General features: G+C 46.5%; 1 protein-coding gene across 6 annotated transcripts in view; it reads left to right on the top strand.

The window, feature by feature from the left end:
• samd11 (sterile alpha motif domain containing 11) overlaps positions 1-14,996 on the top strand; it is a 301,407-nt gene that overhangs the window by 232,034 nt on the left and 54,377 nt on the right. For all 6 annotated transcript variants that reach the window (XM_085967340.1, XM_085967335.1, XM_085967339.1 and 3 more), the window contains one exon: positions 4,476-4,620. In XM_085967340.1, coding sequence (XP_085823466.1) covers positions 4,476-4,620 — 145 coding nt within the window. The remainder of the gene's footprint in view (positions 1-4,475; positions 4,621-14,996) is intronic.

Raw genomic sequence — 14,996 nt, 5'->3', positions numbered from 1 at the left:
GAGCCACTTGAGCTGCCTGGAGACATGAATCATTCACAACAGCGTGGATGTTCCCGGAGGGCGCTGCTTAACTCGGGGGGGGGGGGGGGGCGGGGATGATGAGCGTCGTTTTGCTTTGGCTGTGACGGCCATTGCTGGCTCTGTGGCGGCTCGGCTTGACCTGGTCGTTGGGTGGGGGTGGAAGGGGGGAGGTGGGGGCCTAGGGGGTTCAAGATCGAATTAAATGACAGTGTCGCTATGATTATCCATCCGTCTTTCCCATATACTTTGAACCTTGGGGGAGAAAAAACAGACTGTGACAACAGGGGCCATGTGAATAGATTTGGTGATAGTGCTGCTTCCATTGACAATTTGCATGCACTATTAACCGATCTCCAGTGGCATTGCTCAGGATGAGGCAGAAAAAGGTGCTACTGTTTTATAAGGACCGCAGAGTCATATCTTGTAACGCGCAACATGCTATTTTGCTACGGAGGTAGGGCCGTGCGTCCCTTTACGGTCCCTTTAATGATCTCATCGAAACATGCGAAATTCTTACAGGGCTCGACAGGGTAGATGCAGGGAGGATGTTTCCCCTGGTGGGGCAGCCCAGAACCAGGGGTCACAGTCTCAGAATAAGAGGTCGGCCATTTAGGACTGAGATGAAGAGAAATTTCTTCACTCAGAAGGTGGTGAATCTTTGGAATTCTCTACCCCAGAGGGCTGTGGAGGCTCAGTCGTTGAGTATATTCAAGACAGAGATCGATAGATTTTTGAATATTAAGGGAATCAAGGGATATGGGGATAGTGCAAGAAAGTGGAGTTGAGGTAGAAGATCAGCCATGATCTTATTGAATGGCGGAGCAGGCTCGAAGGGCCAAATGGCCGACTCCTGCTCCTATTTCTTATGTTTTTAAGCGTGTTGTGAATTGGCACATCCTGAGGTCAGTTAGAGCACAATTAGTTGGAAATCCCTGGCTCCTGTACAAGTTTAGGAAACTAAAAACCCAGCAGGAAATGACTGGCTTTCTTTTTTTAAAAATAAAAGATAGTTTTGAATCTGTCACAAAGGCGTGACGCTTTGCGATGTGACCTCTGCAGTGTGATTTACTCAAAGATCCTCTACATATGCACGGTGGCATAGTGGTTAGCACTGTTGCCTCACAGCGCCAGGGACCCGGGTTCGAATCCGGCCTCGGGTGACTGTCTGTGTGGAGTTTGCACATTCTCCCCGTGTTTGCGTGGGTTTCCTCCGGGTGCTCCGGTTTCCTCCCACAGTCCAAAGATGTGCGGGTTAGGTTGATTGGCTATGATAAATTGACCCTTAGTGTTAGGGGGATTAAATACTTGGGTTTACGGGGATAGGGTGGGATATGTGTTGGTGTAGGGGTTACGGGGATTGGGTGGGATATGTGTCGGTGCAGGCTCGATGGGCCGAAATGGCCTCTATCTGCACTGTGGGGTTTCTGTGATTCTGTGATTCTGTGATCTGTTCACACCAACAGACGGGTAGGTAGGTTTTTATTACCGGCTCCTCGTTCAGCCAAGTGTTGAATCACCTGGGCTCTGAAGCCCGATGTTATGTGAGCTTTATTACTAACATCATGTTGAGTTTTATACGTCCGCCAAGGGGAATGAGGAGAGGCAACTCGTTTTAGTCTCACATCAGACAATACAAGAGAAGAAATTACACAGACATGAAAGACTGAATTTTATTGTGAATTTTTGTGTCCTTTTTAGGTGATATATCTTGATGTAATCATCATTAGGGTCTGTGGATCAATAATAGTAGCAAGGAAGTTATGATGAACCTGTATAAAACAGTGGTTCGGCCTCAACTGGAGTATTGTGTCCAATTCTGGGCGCCGCACTTTAGGAAGGATGTGAAGGCCTTAGAGAGGGTGCAGAAAAGATTTACAAGAATGGTTTCAGGGATGAGGGACTTCAGTTACGGGGATAGACTGGAGAAGCTGGGGTTGTTCTCCTTAGAGCAGAGAAGGTTGAGAGGAGATTTGATAGAGGTGTTCAAAATCATGAGGGGTCTAGACAGAGTAGATAGAGAGAAAAATTTTAACAGGACGAGACAGACTAGATGCAGGAAGAATGTTCCCGATGGCGGGGGGTCCAGAACCAGGGGTCACAGTCTAAGGATAAGGGGTAAGCCATTTAGGACTGAGATGAGGAGGAATTTCTTCATCCAGAGAATGGTGAACCTGTGGAATTCACTACCACAGAAGGCAGTTGAGGCCAATTCATTAAATATATTCAAGAAGGAGTTAGATATATTTCTTGAGGCTAAAGGGATCAAGGGATATGGGGAGAAAGCAGGAACAGGGCACTGAATTTGGATGATCAGCCATGATCTCATTAAATGGCGGAACAGGCTCGAGGGGCCTAATGGCCGACTCCTGCTCCTATCTTCTATGTTTCTATGTTCCCATTGGCAGAAGGGTCGAGAACCAGAGGACACAGATTTAAGGTGATTGGCAAAAGAACCAAAGGTGACATGAGGAAAAACCTTTTTACCCAGCAAGTGATTAGGATCTGGAATGCACTGCCTGAAAGGGTGGTGGAGGCAGATGCAATTGTGGCTTTCAAAAGGGAATTAGATAAGTACCTGAAGGAAAAAATTTTGCAGGGCTACGGAGAAAGGGCGGGGGAGTGGGACTAGCTGAAGTGCTCTTGCAGAGAGCCGGCACGGGCTGGACGAGCCGAATGGCCTCCTTCTGTGCTGTAACCATTCTATGATTCTATAATGGTAGCTGATTCCTTGGATCATATTGCAAGATGGTACAGTCTTTATTCATTGAACTTTCTCTCCTTACCCCATTCTTCTCTGAACGCGTTGACCCCATGCTGGGGCAAGATTCTCTCAGCATTTTTGAAGGTTTAATTTCCTCAGTTCACTGGTGAATGTGCTGGCATAAAATTCCTAATTCAACACAGCTGTTAACGAGTTTTAAAGTTAGCAACTGTGTTAAGAATATAAGAATTAGGAGCGGGAGTAGGCCATTCGGCCCTTCGAGCCTGTTCCGCCATTCAGTAAGACCTTCGACCTCAACTCCACTTTACCGCGCGATCTCCATATCCCTTGATTCCCTTAGTGTCTAAAAATCTATCTCAGCCTTGAATATACTCAACGAGGAGTTTTACTTGAGCTTGTTAACCGGGAGGAAATTAGACTGCGCGCTGTGCAAAACTGGACGCTGAACGTCATCAGACCTGATGCTAACCTCGCCCTTTGGTAAACTAAATATGCTTTTCAGCAAGAGATATTGGACAGTGATACCCTGACAAACTTATGTTCCTCTACCCTGCCAGGGCACTGAGGCCAACAGGAGGATTCCCCCCACCCCCGCCCCAGTTAAGACCAGCTAATTCAGCACAGACCAGGTATTGGAGCAGGAAAATTCCTGAGCCACAGGTCTCAATCCTACACCGTGCAGCGCATGATGCAATTCACGCCAGGATGTGGTGTCAAAATAACCCACGGCCGCCGCTCCTCCCCAGGGACAAAGAGCCGCTTTAATAGCACCAATCCTAACTCTTAACAATCATTAATAAGTCAAAAAGTACAACAGCAACAACAACCTGTATTTATATAGCACCTTTAACGTAGTAAAACATCCCAAGGCGCTTCACGGGAGCGATTATCAAACAAAATTTGACACCGAGCCACATAAGGAGCTATTTGGACAGGGGACCAAAAGCTTGGTCAGAGAGATAGGTTTTAAGGAGCGTCTTAAAGGAGGAGAGAGAGGTAGCGAGGCGGAGAGGTTTAGGCAGGGATTTCCAGATCCCAGGGCCCAGGCAGCTGAAGGCACGGCCGCCAATGGTGGAGCGATTAAAATCAGGGTTGCGCACTAGGCCAGAATCGGAGGAGTGCAGTGACCTCGGAGGGTTGTACTATAATGCACAGCCAACACCAGGTCACCACGTTTAGAACGCAGCAATAAGATGGAGGTTGATCACCAAAAATAAAATTGGGAAATAGTGTCGTTTCCCTGAACTCTGCACCTGGTCACGTGCTACTGTAAATCTGCTCTCTGGTACGAGTCGATTAGTGAGGGTTCACTGTGTTCACTGTGAAGAAACAGTCTGGTGATATCCTCCTCTCCCTTTTTAGTTAAACAAGAGCATTTCACTTCATGTTTTGGGCTCCTTCATCACAAATTGCTCATCTCTAAAGATGGTTTACGTCAACTGAAAGTCGCCACACTGTAATGGGAGAGCGCGTGCAGCTGGAGACTCTTGCCACAAGTATCCAAAACACAAGCATTACAGGAGAAAAACGGGGGATTTTAAAATTAATAAAAACAAGCCAGATGCAAGTGCGGCAGACTGAAAATAAACACCGTGCTCTTTTCTGTGTGCGATGGCTTCCGCCCACGTTTTTTACGGTGCTTGTGAAGGACTGAAGTGTCTGTACATCTTAGCTGCTAAGGCGGGGGGTGGGGAAAAAAGAGAAAATGTAAAATGTTTTTACCTCCTTGCAGATCTGCTGAGGGCGCGGCAGGAGGCGGTCGCTGCTGTTCGGAACTCCAGTGCCATGGAGGCTCACGGTCCATCGTCGAGCAGTTCATCGAGTCAGAGGAGGAAGCAAGGACTCCCTCAGCACAGAGACGCACATTTTAACGAGAGGTCAGTGTCGACTCGGGCGTAACTTTGCTGCAGCAGGTTCCATTTCATGAATGCAAAAATACCCATCGCTGAGTTATTGGAGACTGCCTTTCAAAAATAAAATTCCACATTGCTTTTCGTGAAAGGCGTCATCAGTATTTGGACATGTGGCAATCATTTTTTTCTTGCTCCAGTCTTACTTCAACAATTGTAATCATAGAATGGTTACAGCACGGAAGGAGGCCATTCGGCCCGTCGAGCCCGTGCCGGCTCTTCAGCCAGTCCCACTCCCCCGCCCTTTCCCCGTGGCCCTGCAAATCTCTTTCCTTCGGGTACTTAACCAATTCCCTTTTGAAAGCCACGATTGAATCTGCCTCCACCTTCCTTTCAGGCAGTGCATTCCCGATCCTAACCACTCGCTGCGTAAAAAAAGTCCTCGTCAGACCAAGAATTCCCCTCCGACCCATAAGGCCAATGAGTTTAACTACCAGCACTGGGACTCAAAGTCTCCCTCCTCTGGTTGGCTGTTTGCTTTGTACTGTTCCTATTTTAATCTGGGTTTGCACTGAGGGTAGTATAATTTCAGCTTCCTTTTGCTTCCCTTCTCTCTTGAAGCCACGTACTTCACAGGAGTTGCGATTCCATTGGTGGCAATCACCCTCCGGCACTTTTGGTCATTCGTCAAGTGTGACCTGGAAAATGAGTTTAAAAAAAAAAAATATTCATTGGATGTGGGCATCGCTGGCAAGGCCAGCATTTAGAATCATAGAATGGTTACAGCACAGAAGGAGGCCATTCGGCCCGTCGAGCCCGTGCCGGCTCTCTGCAAGAGCACTTCAGCCAGTCCCACTCCCCCGCCCTTTCCCCGGAGCCCTGCAATTTTCTTTCTTTCAGATACTTATCCAATTCCCTTTTGAGAGCTGTGATTGAATCTGCCTCCACCACCCATTCAGGCAGCGCATTCCAAATCATAACCACTCGCTGAGTAAAAAAGTTTTTCCTCATGTCACCTTTGGTTCTTCTGCCAATCACCTTAAATCTGTGTCCTCTGGTTCTCGACCCTTCCGCCAATGGGAACAGTTTCTCACTATCTACTCTGTCCAGACCCCTCATGATTTTGAACACCTCTATCAAATCTCCTCTCAACCTTCTCTGCTCCAAGGAGAACAACCCCAGCTTCTCCAGTCTATCCACATAACTGAAGTCCCTCATCCCTGGAATCATTCTCGTAAATCTTTTCTGCACCCTCTCTAAAGCCTTCACATCCTTCCTAAAGTGCGGTGCCCAGAATAGGACACAATTCTCCAGTTGAGGCCGAACCAGCATCATGTTATTATAATTATAATTGTGAATTTACGCGACCCCCCCCCCATTCCCACACTTGTTTTATTTTGGCAGCCTTTTTTGCTCCACCCTTCACTTACAACGGGTGGTTTCCTAAGGCACTGCTGCCACAAGTTTAACAAGTCCCGAACACACTGCAAAGCTTTAGGAATTATGACACCTGACTGATGCTACGTTCTGAAACCATTAAATAGTTGAGCAGGGTTTTTTGCAATCTGGAATTTTTCAGAACGTGAAAGCCATTTTGGGCCTCTTTGTATGCCGGAGGGGCGAGGGGATGAGGGAGATCATTGTGTATACCGGAGGGACGAGGGGAGTGAGGCAGATCATTGTGTATCCGGAGGGACGAGGGGGTGAGGCAGATCATTGTGTATACGGAGGGACGAGGGGGTGAGGCAGATCATTGTGTATACTGGAGGGGCGAGGGGGTGAGGTAGATCATTGTGTATACCGGAGGGGCGAGGGGGTTGAGGCCGATCATTGTGTATACCGGAGGGACGAGGGGGGTGAGGCAGATCATTGTGTATACCGGAGGGACGAGGGGGGGGTGAGGCAGATTATTGTGTATACCGGAGGGACGAGGGGGGTGAGGCAGATCATCGTGTATACCGGAGGGTTGAGGGGGTGAGGGAGATCATTGTGTATGTTGGAGGGGTGAGGGGGTTGAGGCTGATCATTGTGTATACCGGAGGGACGAGGGGGGTGAGGCAGATCATTGTGTATACCGGAGGGTTGAGGTGGGTGAGGCAGATCATCGTGTATACTGGAGGGGCGAGGGGGGTGAGGGAGATCATTGTGTATACTGGAGGGGTGAGGGGGGTGAGGCAGATCATCGTGTATACTGGAGGGGTGAGGGGGTGAGGGAGATCATTGTGTATACCGGAGGGGTGAGGGGGGGTGAGGCCGATCATTGTGTATACCGGAGGGGCAAGGGGGGTGAGGGAGATCATTGTGTATACTGGAGGGACGAGGGGAGTGAGGTCGATCATTGTGTATACTGGAGGGGCGAGGGGGGTGAGGGAGATCATTGTGTATACCGGAGGGACGAGGGGGTGAGGGAGATCATTGTGTATACCGGAGGGACGAGGGGGTGAGGGAGATCATTGTGTATACCGGAGGGACGAGGGGGTGAGGGAGATCATTGTGTATACCGGAGGGACGAGGGGGGTGAGGGAGATCATTGTGTATACTGGAGGGGCAAGGGGGTGAGGCCGATCATCGTGTTGGTGACAGCACAGCTGGTGTCTAAAATTGGTGAAAAAGGAATGAGGCAACAACAACTTGCATGTATACAGTGCCTTGCACGTAGTGAAATGTCCCAAGGCGCTCACAGAAGAGCCATCAGACAAACAATTTGACACCGAGCCAAAAAACATAAGAACATAAGAATTAGGAGCAGGAGTAGCCCATATGGCCCCTCGCGCCTGCTCCGCCATTCAATAAGATCATGGCTGATCATCGACCTCAACTCCACTTTCCCGCCCGATCTCCATATCCCTTGATTCCCCCAGAGTCCAAAAATCTATCGATCTCAGCCTTGAATATACTCAATGACTGAGAGCCTGTACCTGTTTCTTGTGGTTATACCTTCACTGGCAGGGTCACCCAGTGTTTGATCCACCGGCCTATTCCTAGTTCTCAGTAGGGCTGCTGAAGATTACAGGTCTATATCTACACCAAATATTTCCCTCTTTGCTTCTTGGTTTGGCCAAGGTCACGACCATCCTCCTGTCCAAGTGTGGAGCAGCAGCGGCCATCATAATGGGCACCACTATCCAGAACCCTTACTTCTTCAGGAGGACGCGTGTAAGCGAGAGTCTTCAAAGGAGTATAATAAGAGAACATAAGAATTAGGAGCAGGAGTAGGCCATACGGCCCCTCGAGCCTGCTCCAGCATTCAATAAGATCATGGCTGATCTTCGACCTCAACTCCACTTTCCTGCCAGATCTCCATATCCCTCGATTCCCCTAGAGTGCAAAAATCTATCGATCTCAGCCTTGAATATACTCAACAACTCAGCATTCACAGCCCTCTGGGGCAGAAAATTCCAAAGATTCACAACCCTCTGAGTGAAGAAATTCCTCTTCATCTCAGTCTTAAATGGCCGACCCCTTATCCTGAGACTATGCCCCCTAGTTCTAGACACTCCAGCCAGGAGAAACAACCTCTCATCCTGTCAATCCCCCTCAGAATCGTGCATGTTTCAATGAGATCACCTCTCATTCTTTTAAACTCCAGAGAGTATTGGCCCAATCTACACAATCTCTCCTCATAGGACAACCCTCTCATCCCAGGAATCAATCTAGTGAACCTTCGTTGCACCGCCTCCAAGGTAAGTATATCCTTCCTTAGATAAGGAGACCAAAACTGTGCACAGTGCTCCAGGTGTGGTCTCACCAAGGCCCTGTACAATTGTAGCAAGACTTCCTTACTCTTATACTCCAACCCCCTTGCAATAAAGACCAACATGCCATTTGCCTTCCTTATTGCTTGCTATACCTGCATGCTAGCTTTCTGTGTTTCTTGCACGAGGACACCCAAATCTCAAAGGAGACATTAGGACAGGTGACCACAAGCTTGGTCAAAGAGTTAGGTTTTAAGGAGGGCCTTAAAGGAGTAGAGAGAGGCGGAGAGGTTTCGGGAGGGAATTCCAGAGCTTAAGGGCCTAGACAGCTGAAAGCTGACAGATGGAAGTAAATGACAAGTGAATAAAAGAACCAAAAAGGAGCGGTATTGTATTTCCTCAAATTAACAACAGGACTTTGAGTTGCTACCTTGAGATGAAAGGCAAAGTGGAAACCCTACAATCTGGCACAGCAAAGGCCCTTCTGTCACCTTCCAAAGGCCCTGAGCTTCATGGAGGCCATAACCCAGTTAGAACATTTTCTGGGTTTTTTTTAGCATGTTTTCACTCTCTTTTATTTGGATTATTTGTTTTATTCTCTCTGCTTTGTAATTTGGCCGTGGTGGGGGGTGGGGGGTGATAGGCCCATCGATGCCTATTGCTCACGATGTGTAGACTGTACCGGACAGTGTATCACTTTATTTTTTGCTGCATCTCTTCTTTGCAAAGAGCCAAGGCGAATGGGTGTTGTAAAGCTGGGAGATTTACTTTGCGTAGGAAGCGGATCCTAATCCCGGTTCATTGCTGTGGTTCTGAAGCTCCCTGCATTTAGACTGTGGTGTGCTAAAGGAAATCTGATTCATATGTAACAGGGAAGTAGCCAGAGGCTGGTGTGACTGAGCTGGTGAAGCAGCACGTGCTTGGGTTAGCGGGATACAATCTAAAGCAGAACTGCTTTTTCCCACGAAGGTCTGTTCTTTAAATACTGCGCACCCACTCTGCTTCTTTTGCTGATTAATTTTAACTGGCTGTGTTGGAGCTAGTCCCATAGAGTCAACATTTTGGTCTCTTTAACGGTAAACCTTCAAAGAACGTACCATCTGTATAGCGCCTTTTTGGATCCTCAGGATGTCCCAAAGCACTTCACAACCAGTGAATTGGTTTTTTGAAGGGTGGTCCCTGTTGTTTTGAAGCGAATGCAGCAGCCAATCTGCCCACATCAAGATGCCACAAACCGCCATCAAGATGAAAGACCGGTCATGCTGATTTGATGCCGTTGTTTGAGGGAGGAAGGTTGTCCGGGACTCCCTGCTCTTCTTTGAATAGTGCCATGGGATCTTTTACATCCACCTGCCACACTGGAGCAGGCAGATGGAGCCTTGATTTAGCATCTTTACTGACAGATGGCACCTCTGACAATAACCGTTCCCTCAGCACTGCACTGTTGTGTCAGCCTTGATAATTTCGAGTGGGTATTTTTTAGTTCAGTTTTTCCTTTGGGTGGAATTTTGTGCTGAACATAAGAAGGAACAGGAGTAGGCCATTCAGCCCCTCGAGCCTGTTCCGCCATTCAATCAGATCATGGCTGATCTGTTTCTTAACGCCCATCTACCCCCTTGGTCCTGTAACCCTTAATACCCTTGCCTGTAAAAAATCTATCGATCTCCGTTTTGAAATTTTCAATTGACACCTAGCCTCAATGGCTTTTTTGAGGGGGGAGAGAGTTCCAGATTTCCACTAACCCTTTGTGAAGGTGAAGGATATCAGTGCTGGAGAATGTCATCCAGTGTCAGCTGAAACAGCGCCAGGTCAGGCACAGCACGGCTAGACACAGACTCCCTTCCAGTATGCCACAAAGGTTGGAGGAAGCTCTCCTGTGTAGCATACACAACAAAATGATAAACCCATTTTTAAAGGTTGGTTCTACGATTTTACTAACACAGAGTACAATCTTCCCCCAATGTGTGTTGACTCCCAACCCCAAAGACTCACTCCCTCTTGCACACACTTTCCTGCCTCTCATACCAGTCACCCTTGTGAACTTCCCCGAGTGTGACTGCAGGCAGGTTCAGGTTTGCTGATGAAACGAAAGAAATCATTAAAAACCGGCCCGTTGGCCAAGGGGGCCTGTTTATTACAAAAAGAAAATACTGCAGATGCTGGAAATCTGAAATAAAAACAGAAAATGCTGGAGATACTCAGCAGGTCAGGCAGCATCTGTGAAGAGAGAAACCGAGTTAACGTTTCAGGTCGATGACCTTTCGTCAGAACTGGAAAAAAGCAGGAAATGGAACAGATTTTTAAGCAAGTGTCAGGGCTGGGAAAGGCGGGAGGGGATGAAAGAACGAAAGGGAAGGTCTGTGATAGGATAGAAGGCAGGAGAGGTTAAGAGACATTGAGAGATATTCAAGGCGAGAGGAGATGGTAATTGGGCAGGTTAAGAAACAAAGGATGGCTCTAGATGGAGTGTGAATTGCGCTGGCAGAATGAAGGACAGCTGCCATGTGGGAGAGAAGAAAAAAAGACACAGACAAAAATTGTGGATAAAAAATATAAATATGATAGGGGCCGAGGTTATGATCTGAAATTGTTGAACTCTATGTTGAGTCCAGAAGGCTGTAAAGTGCCTAATCGAAAGATGAGGTGCTGTTCCTTGAGCTTACGCCTGTTTATTACCTTGACTTGAGGCCACAAAAGGTCTGCCGAGGTATTTTTTTTTTTACTGATTAAACCCTGAATTTCCCAACATCCCGGGGTGTAGGAGGCCAGACAAAGCTGATGCCTTTGAGCTGGTGGGGAAGAGAATCGACAGCAAAAAAAACAAACCTCAAACATTTTTGTCGACGTGAAATGAGTCGGCTGTGAGTGGCTGCACGTAAAAGAGGCTTCGCTGTGGTCTTGCGTGTTCAACAATGTTGACTCGGTCCAACACTGCGTGGACCGCCTTCAGGAGCCAGCGTACTCCATGCGTTAGGGACAGTATTAGGTGAAGCATGATGAATTATTGCTTTCCTTGTGTTTTGTGGTGTTTAAAAGCTGTCAGGAATAGGTATGTAATAAAATAGACGAATGGCTCCCACTAAACAAACGTGAAAGCAGAGACTATCAAATTAACCGCTAAATGCAATACCTTTCCATCAGATTACAGAACGCAATCAGATTAAAGATTTACAACTATGATGCAGATTTAATAAATCAAATACTTTGGATGTGTATGGAGCTTTTATTATTGATTTTATTTTCTGCTTATTCCAAACTCGGTTATTTTGGTTTTAGCCTCGTCTATTATCTATATTGTATTTTCGAAACCATTTCTTCTTTATATATAGATATATCACATATATATTTTAAAAAATCACATTTATTAATAAAAATTAATAGATGTTGGTCTGGATTTGAAGAACAAAAACCCTATTAACTCAGAACGGGGCAGTTTCTATCTGAGCACCGGGAGCGAGAAGGCGAAGGGCAGCGTTATATTATGGGACAGACATGAACAAAAGCCAAAAGTGGCACAGCAATCTGCAATAGGTTAGCTCGGAAGAAGCATCACAAAAGAGATTTCTTTAAAAGAAAGGGTTTTGTTCCTTTACCAGCAAACAGCAACGATCTTTCTAACAAGGGCCCCGAATAGGCAAATGCTGTGGGTGTTGTTTTTTTTTTGGCGGAAAGGGTTTTGAAAATCGTACTTTGAGCTTGTATTTTTCAGGAGAAATATTGAACACACCAGAAGCCAGATTGGGAGAGTCCGTCAGGCAATCAGGCACTCCCTTAAAATTCCATTTGTATGTCCCGGGGAGTGCACCGTAGGGAACTATCTGGGCTGCGAACAGCGGCGTGGTTTCTGTGTTTAAAAAAAAAAGAAGAAAATAATTGCCCACAAAGGAATTCCTGGTATTAGTTACGGCAGCGAAATAACCCTCAGCGTTACAGGAACAATACATCAGCACCATCGACCCAGTCAAGCCTGGTCCTCAACTAGTTATAACCATTCTTGGACCTAAATCGGTTGTCAAGGCCTGAACATTAACGTTTACATTTGTTTTCTGTTATTTAAGACAGTCTCATCCATTGAACAATGTTGGTTAATAAGTCTAACATGCCAGCTGCGCTATTCCTCCTCTCCTCTGCCCTCCTCCTCCAAGAACTTACTAGGTTTGAACAGATCTGACCTTCTGCCATCTTTTTATTGTTCGGCCTTATCTCGCATCTCAGTTAATTTATATCCATTTAGTTTTTCTCTTTTTTTGGCTTTGCAAGTTAAGAGAAGTCATTCCCGGGGAATGGAACACTTTTTTTCTACCAAATATTGACCTTAGTACATCCCTTTACTCTGCCCCAACTGTTTTCCTTAACCATGACTTCAGAAATGTTTTCCCCTATTGTGCTGACCTAGCATTAGCACTTTGCATATAAGTCATCCTCCTGGCCTGTTTGAATGAGATTGCCAATCTACTGCCAAACTGCAGCAGCTTTTGTGCTGAGAAACTGAGCCCACTGGGTTTAAGACTGCCAACCTCAATTTCTCATAAAAATCACTACAGAGGGAGACACACTCATTCCATCAGTTTAGGCGTCAGCCATGGCTCAGTGGGTAGCACGTTCGCCTCTGAGTCAGAAGATTTTGTGGGGTGACATCCAGAGACCCGATCGCATGAGTTAGGCTGCACTGCCAGAGGGGTCGTCTTTCGGATGAGGTGTCAAACCCAGGTCCCCCGTTTGGCCCCTCAGGTCGGCGTAAAAGACCCCACGGCACTATTGGAAAAAGAGCAGGGGGAGTTCTCCCCGGGTGTCCCTGCCAATATTTAATCCCTCAACCAACATCACTAAAAACGGATTATCGCGTCATTATCGCATTGCTGTTTGTGGGATCTTGTTGTGCGCACATTGGCTGCCGCGTTTCCTACATTACAACAGTGTCTACACTTCAAAAAGTACTTCATTGGCTGTAAAGTGCTTTGGGACGTCATCAAAGGCGCTATATAAATGCTCTTTCTGTCTGTCTTTCACTCACTCACGTGGAAAAGTTGGCAGTAGTGTGCAAGAGAAATCTGTTTTTTTGCAGGGTGGGGGGGGGGGCATAGTATCTGAACACACACAAACAGATAATACCTAACAAAGTATGGGAGAAGCGGAGTGGTGAGGAAAGGTCGTGAAAGGCACTATATAAATCCAAGTCGGTCTTGCTTTTGGATCTGGATGGTGAAAAAGACAGAACAGTGCGCTAACCTGCTCTTCCATCCAGTCTCCCTGGCACAGTGCAGTTCAATCGATGCCCACTTTTACTTTTATTGTCAGCTACCACATATTAATTGTTCCAGCAAAAAAAAACAGGAACCCCCCCCACCTGCCAGGTCTGCACCTGTCACAATACACCGGGTCAGAGACAAGCCCCACTCAACCGGATGTGCAATCAGGACTTCTGATGGTCTGATAAGATCGTCAACAAAGTCTGGACTCTTAATAGTTAACACTGCGAGAGCTTAAGCCCTTCGCACTCGGAATGCCAAAATGATCCATTGTGCAATTCTTCAAAGTGGTCGCAGATGGCTTCCAGCCTCCGTGTAGAGTTCCAAATGTTTTTTTTCCCCCTTTTAGTTTGGTACAAAAATTTGAGCAGTTTCAATTTGTCATTTTTGTGAAGAGATCGTACAACGGTGTTACAAATTATTATTTCAAAGCAAGCCAAGAATCGGGACCAAACTACATAAATTTACATTAGTGAATTGTAAATCTAATAGCAGATGTATGAGAAGAACTTTACTCAGAGAGTGATAAAGGTTTTGAATAGTCTGTTAAACAAGGCAGTAGAGACAAAACATTCGGGTCATTCAAGGTGGATGTCGGATGTTAAAATAGGAGAGTTAGGGTACTAGAGGGACGAGCATTAATAGGAGAGTTAGGGTACTAGATGGACGAGCATTAATAGGAGAGTTAGGGTACTAGAGAGACGAGCATCAATAGGAGAGTTAGGGTACTAGATGGACGAGCATTAATAGGAGAGTTAGGGTACTAGATGGACGAGCATTAATAGGAGAGTTAGGGTACTAGAGAGACGAGCATTAATAGGAGAGTTAGGGTACTAGATGGACGAGCATTAATAGGAGAGTTAGGGTACTAGAGAGACGAGCATTAATAGGAGAGTTAGGGTACTAGATGGACGAGCATTAATAGGAGAGTTAGGGTACTAGAGAGACGAGCATTAATAGGAGAGTTAGGGTACTAGATGGACGAGCATTAATAGAGTTAGGGTACTAGAGAGACAAGCATTAATAGGAGAGTTAGGGTACTAGATGGACGCGCATTAATAGGAGAGTTAGGGTACTAGAGAGACGAGCATCAATAGGAGAGTTAGGGTACTAGAGAGACGAGCATTAATAGGAGAGTTAGGGTACTAGATGGACGAGCATTAATAGGAGAGTTAGGGTACTAGAGAGACGAGCATTAATAGGAGAGTTAGGGTACTAGATGGACGAGCATCAATAGGAGAGTTAGGGTACTAGATGGACGAGCATCAATAGGAGAGTTAGGGTACTAGAGAGACGAGCATTAATAGGAGAGTTAGGGTACTAGAGAGAAGAGCATCAATAGGAGAGTTAGGGTACTAGAGAGACGAGCATCAATAGGAGAGTTAGGGTACTAGAGAGACGAGCATCAATAGGAGAGTTAGGGTACTAGATGGACGAGCATCAATAGGAGAGTTAGGGT

Source organism: Somniosus microcephalus, chromosome 25, assembly GCF_052327205.1.
Source record: "Somniosus microcephalus isolate GS21.2 chromosome 25, FLI_Smic_1.0, whole genome shotgun sequence".
In the NCBI taxonomy this organism is placed as follows: domain Eukaryota; kingdom Metazoa; phylum Chordata; class Chondrichthyes; order Squaliformes; family Somniosidae; genus Somniosus; species Somniosus microcephalus.
Note: the sequence above shows the minus strand (reverse complement) of the source record. Positions and strands in the feature narration are given on the sequence as shown.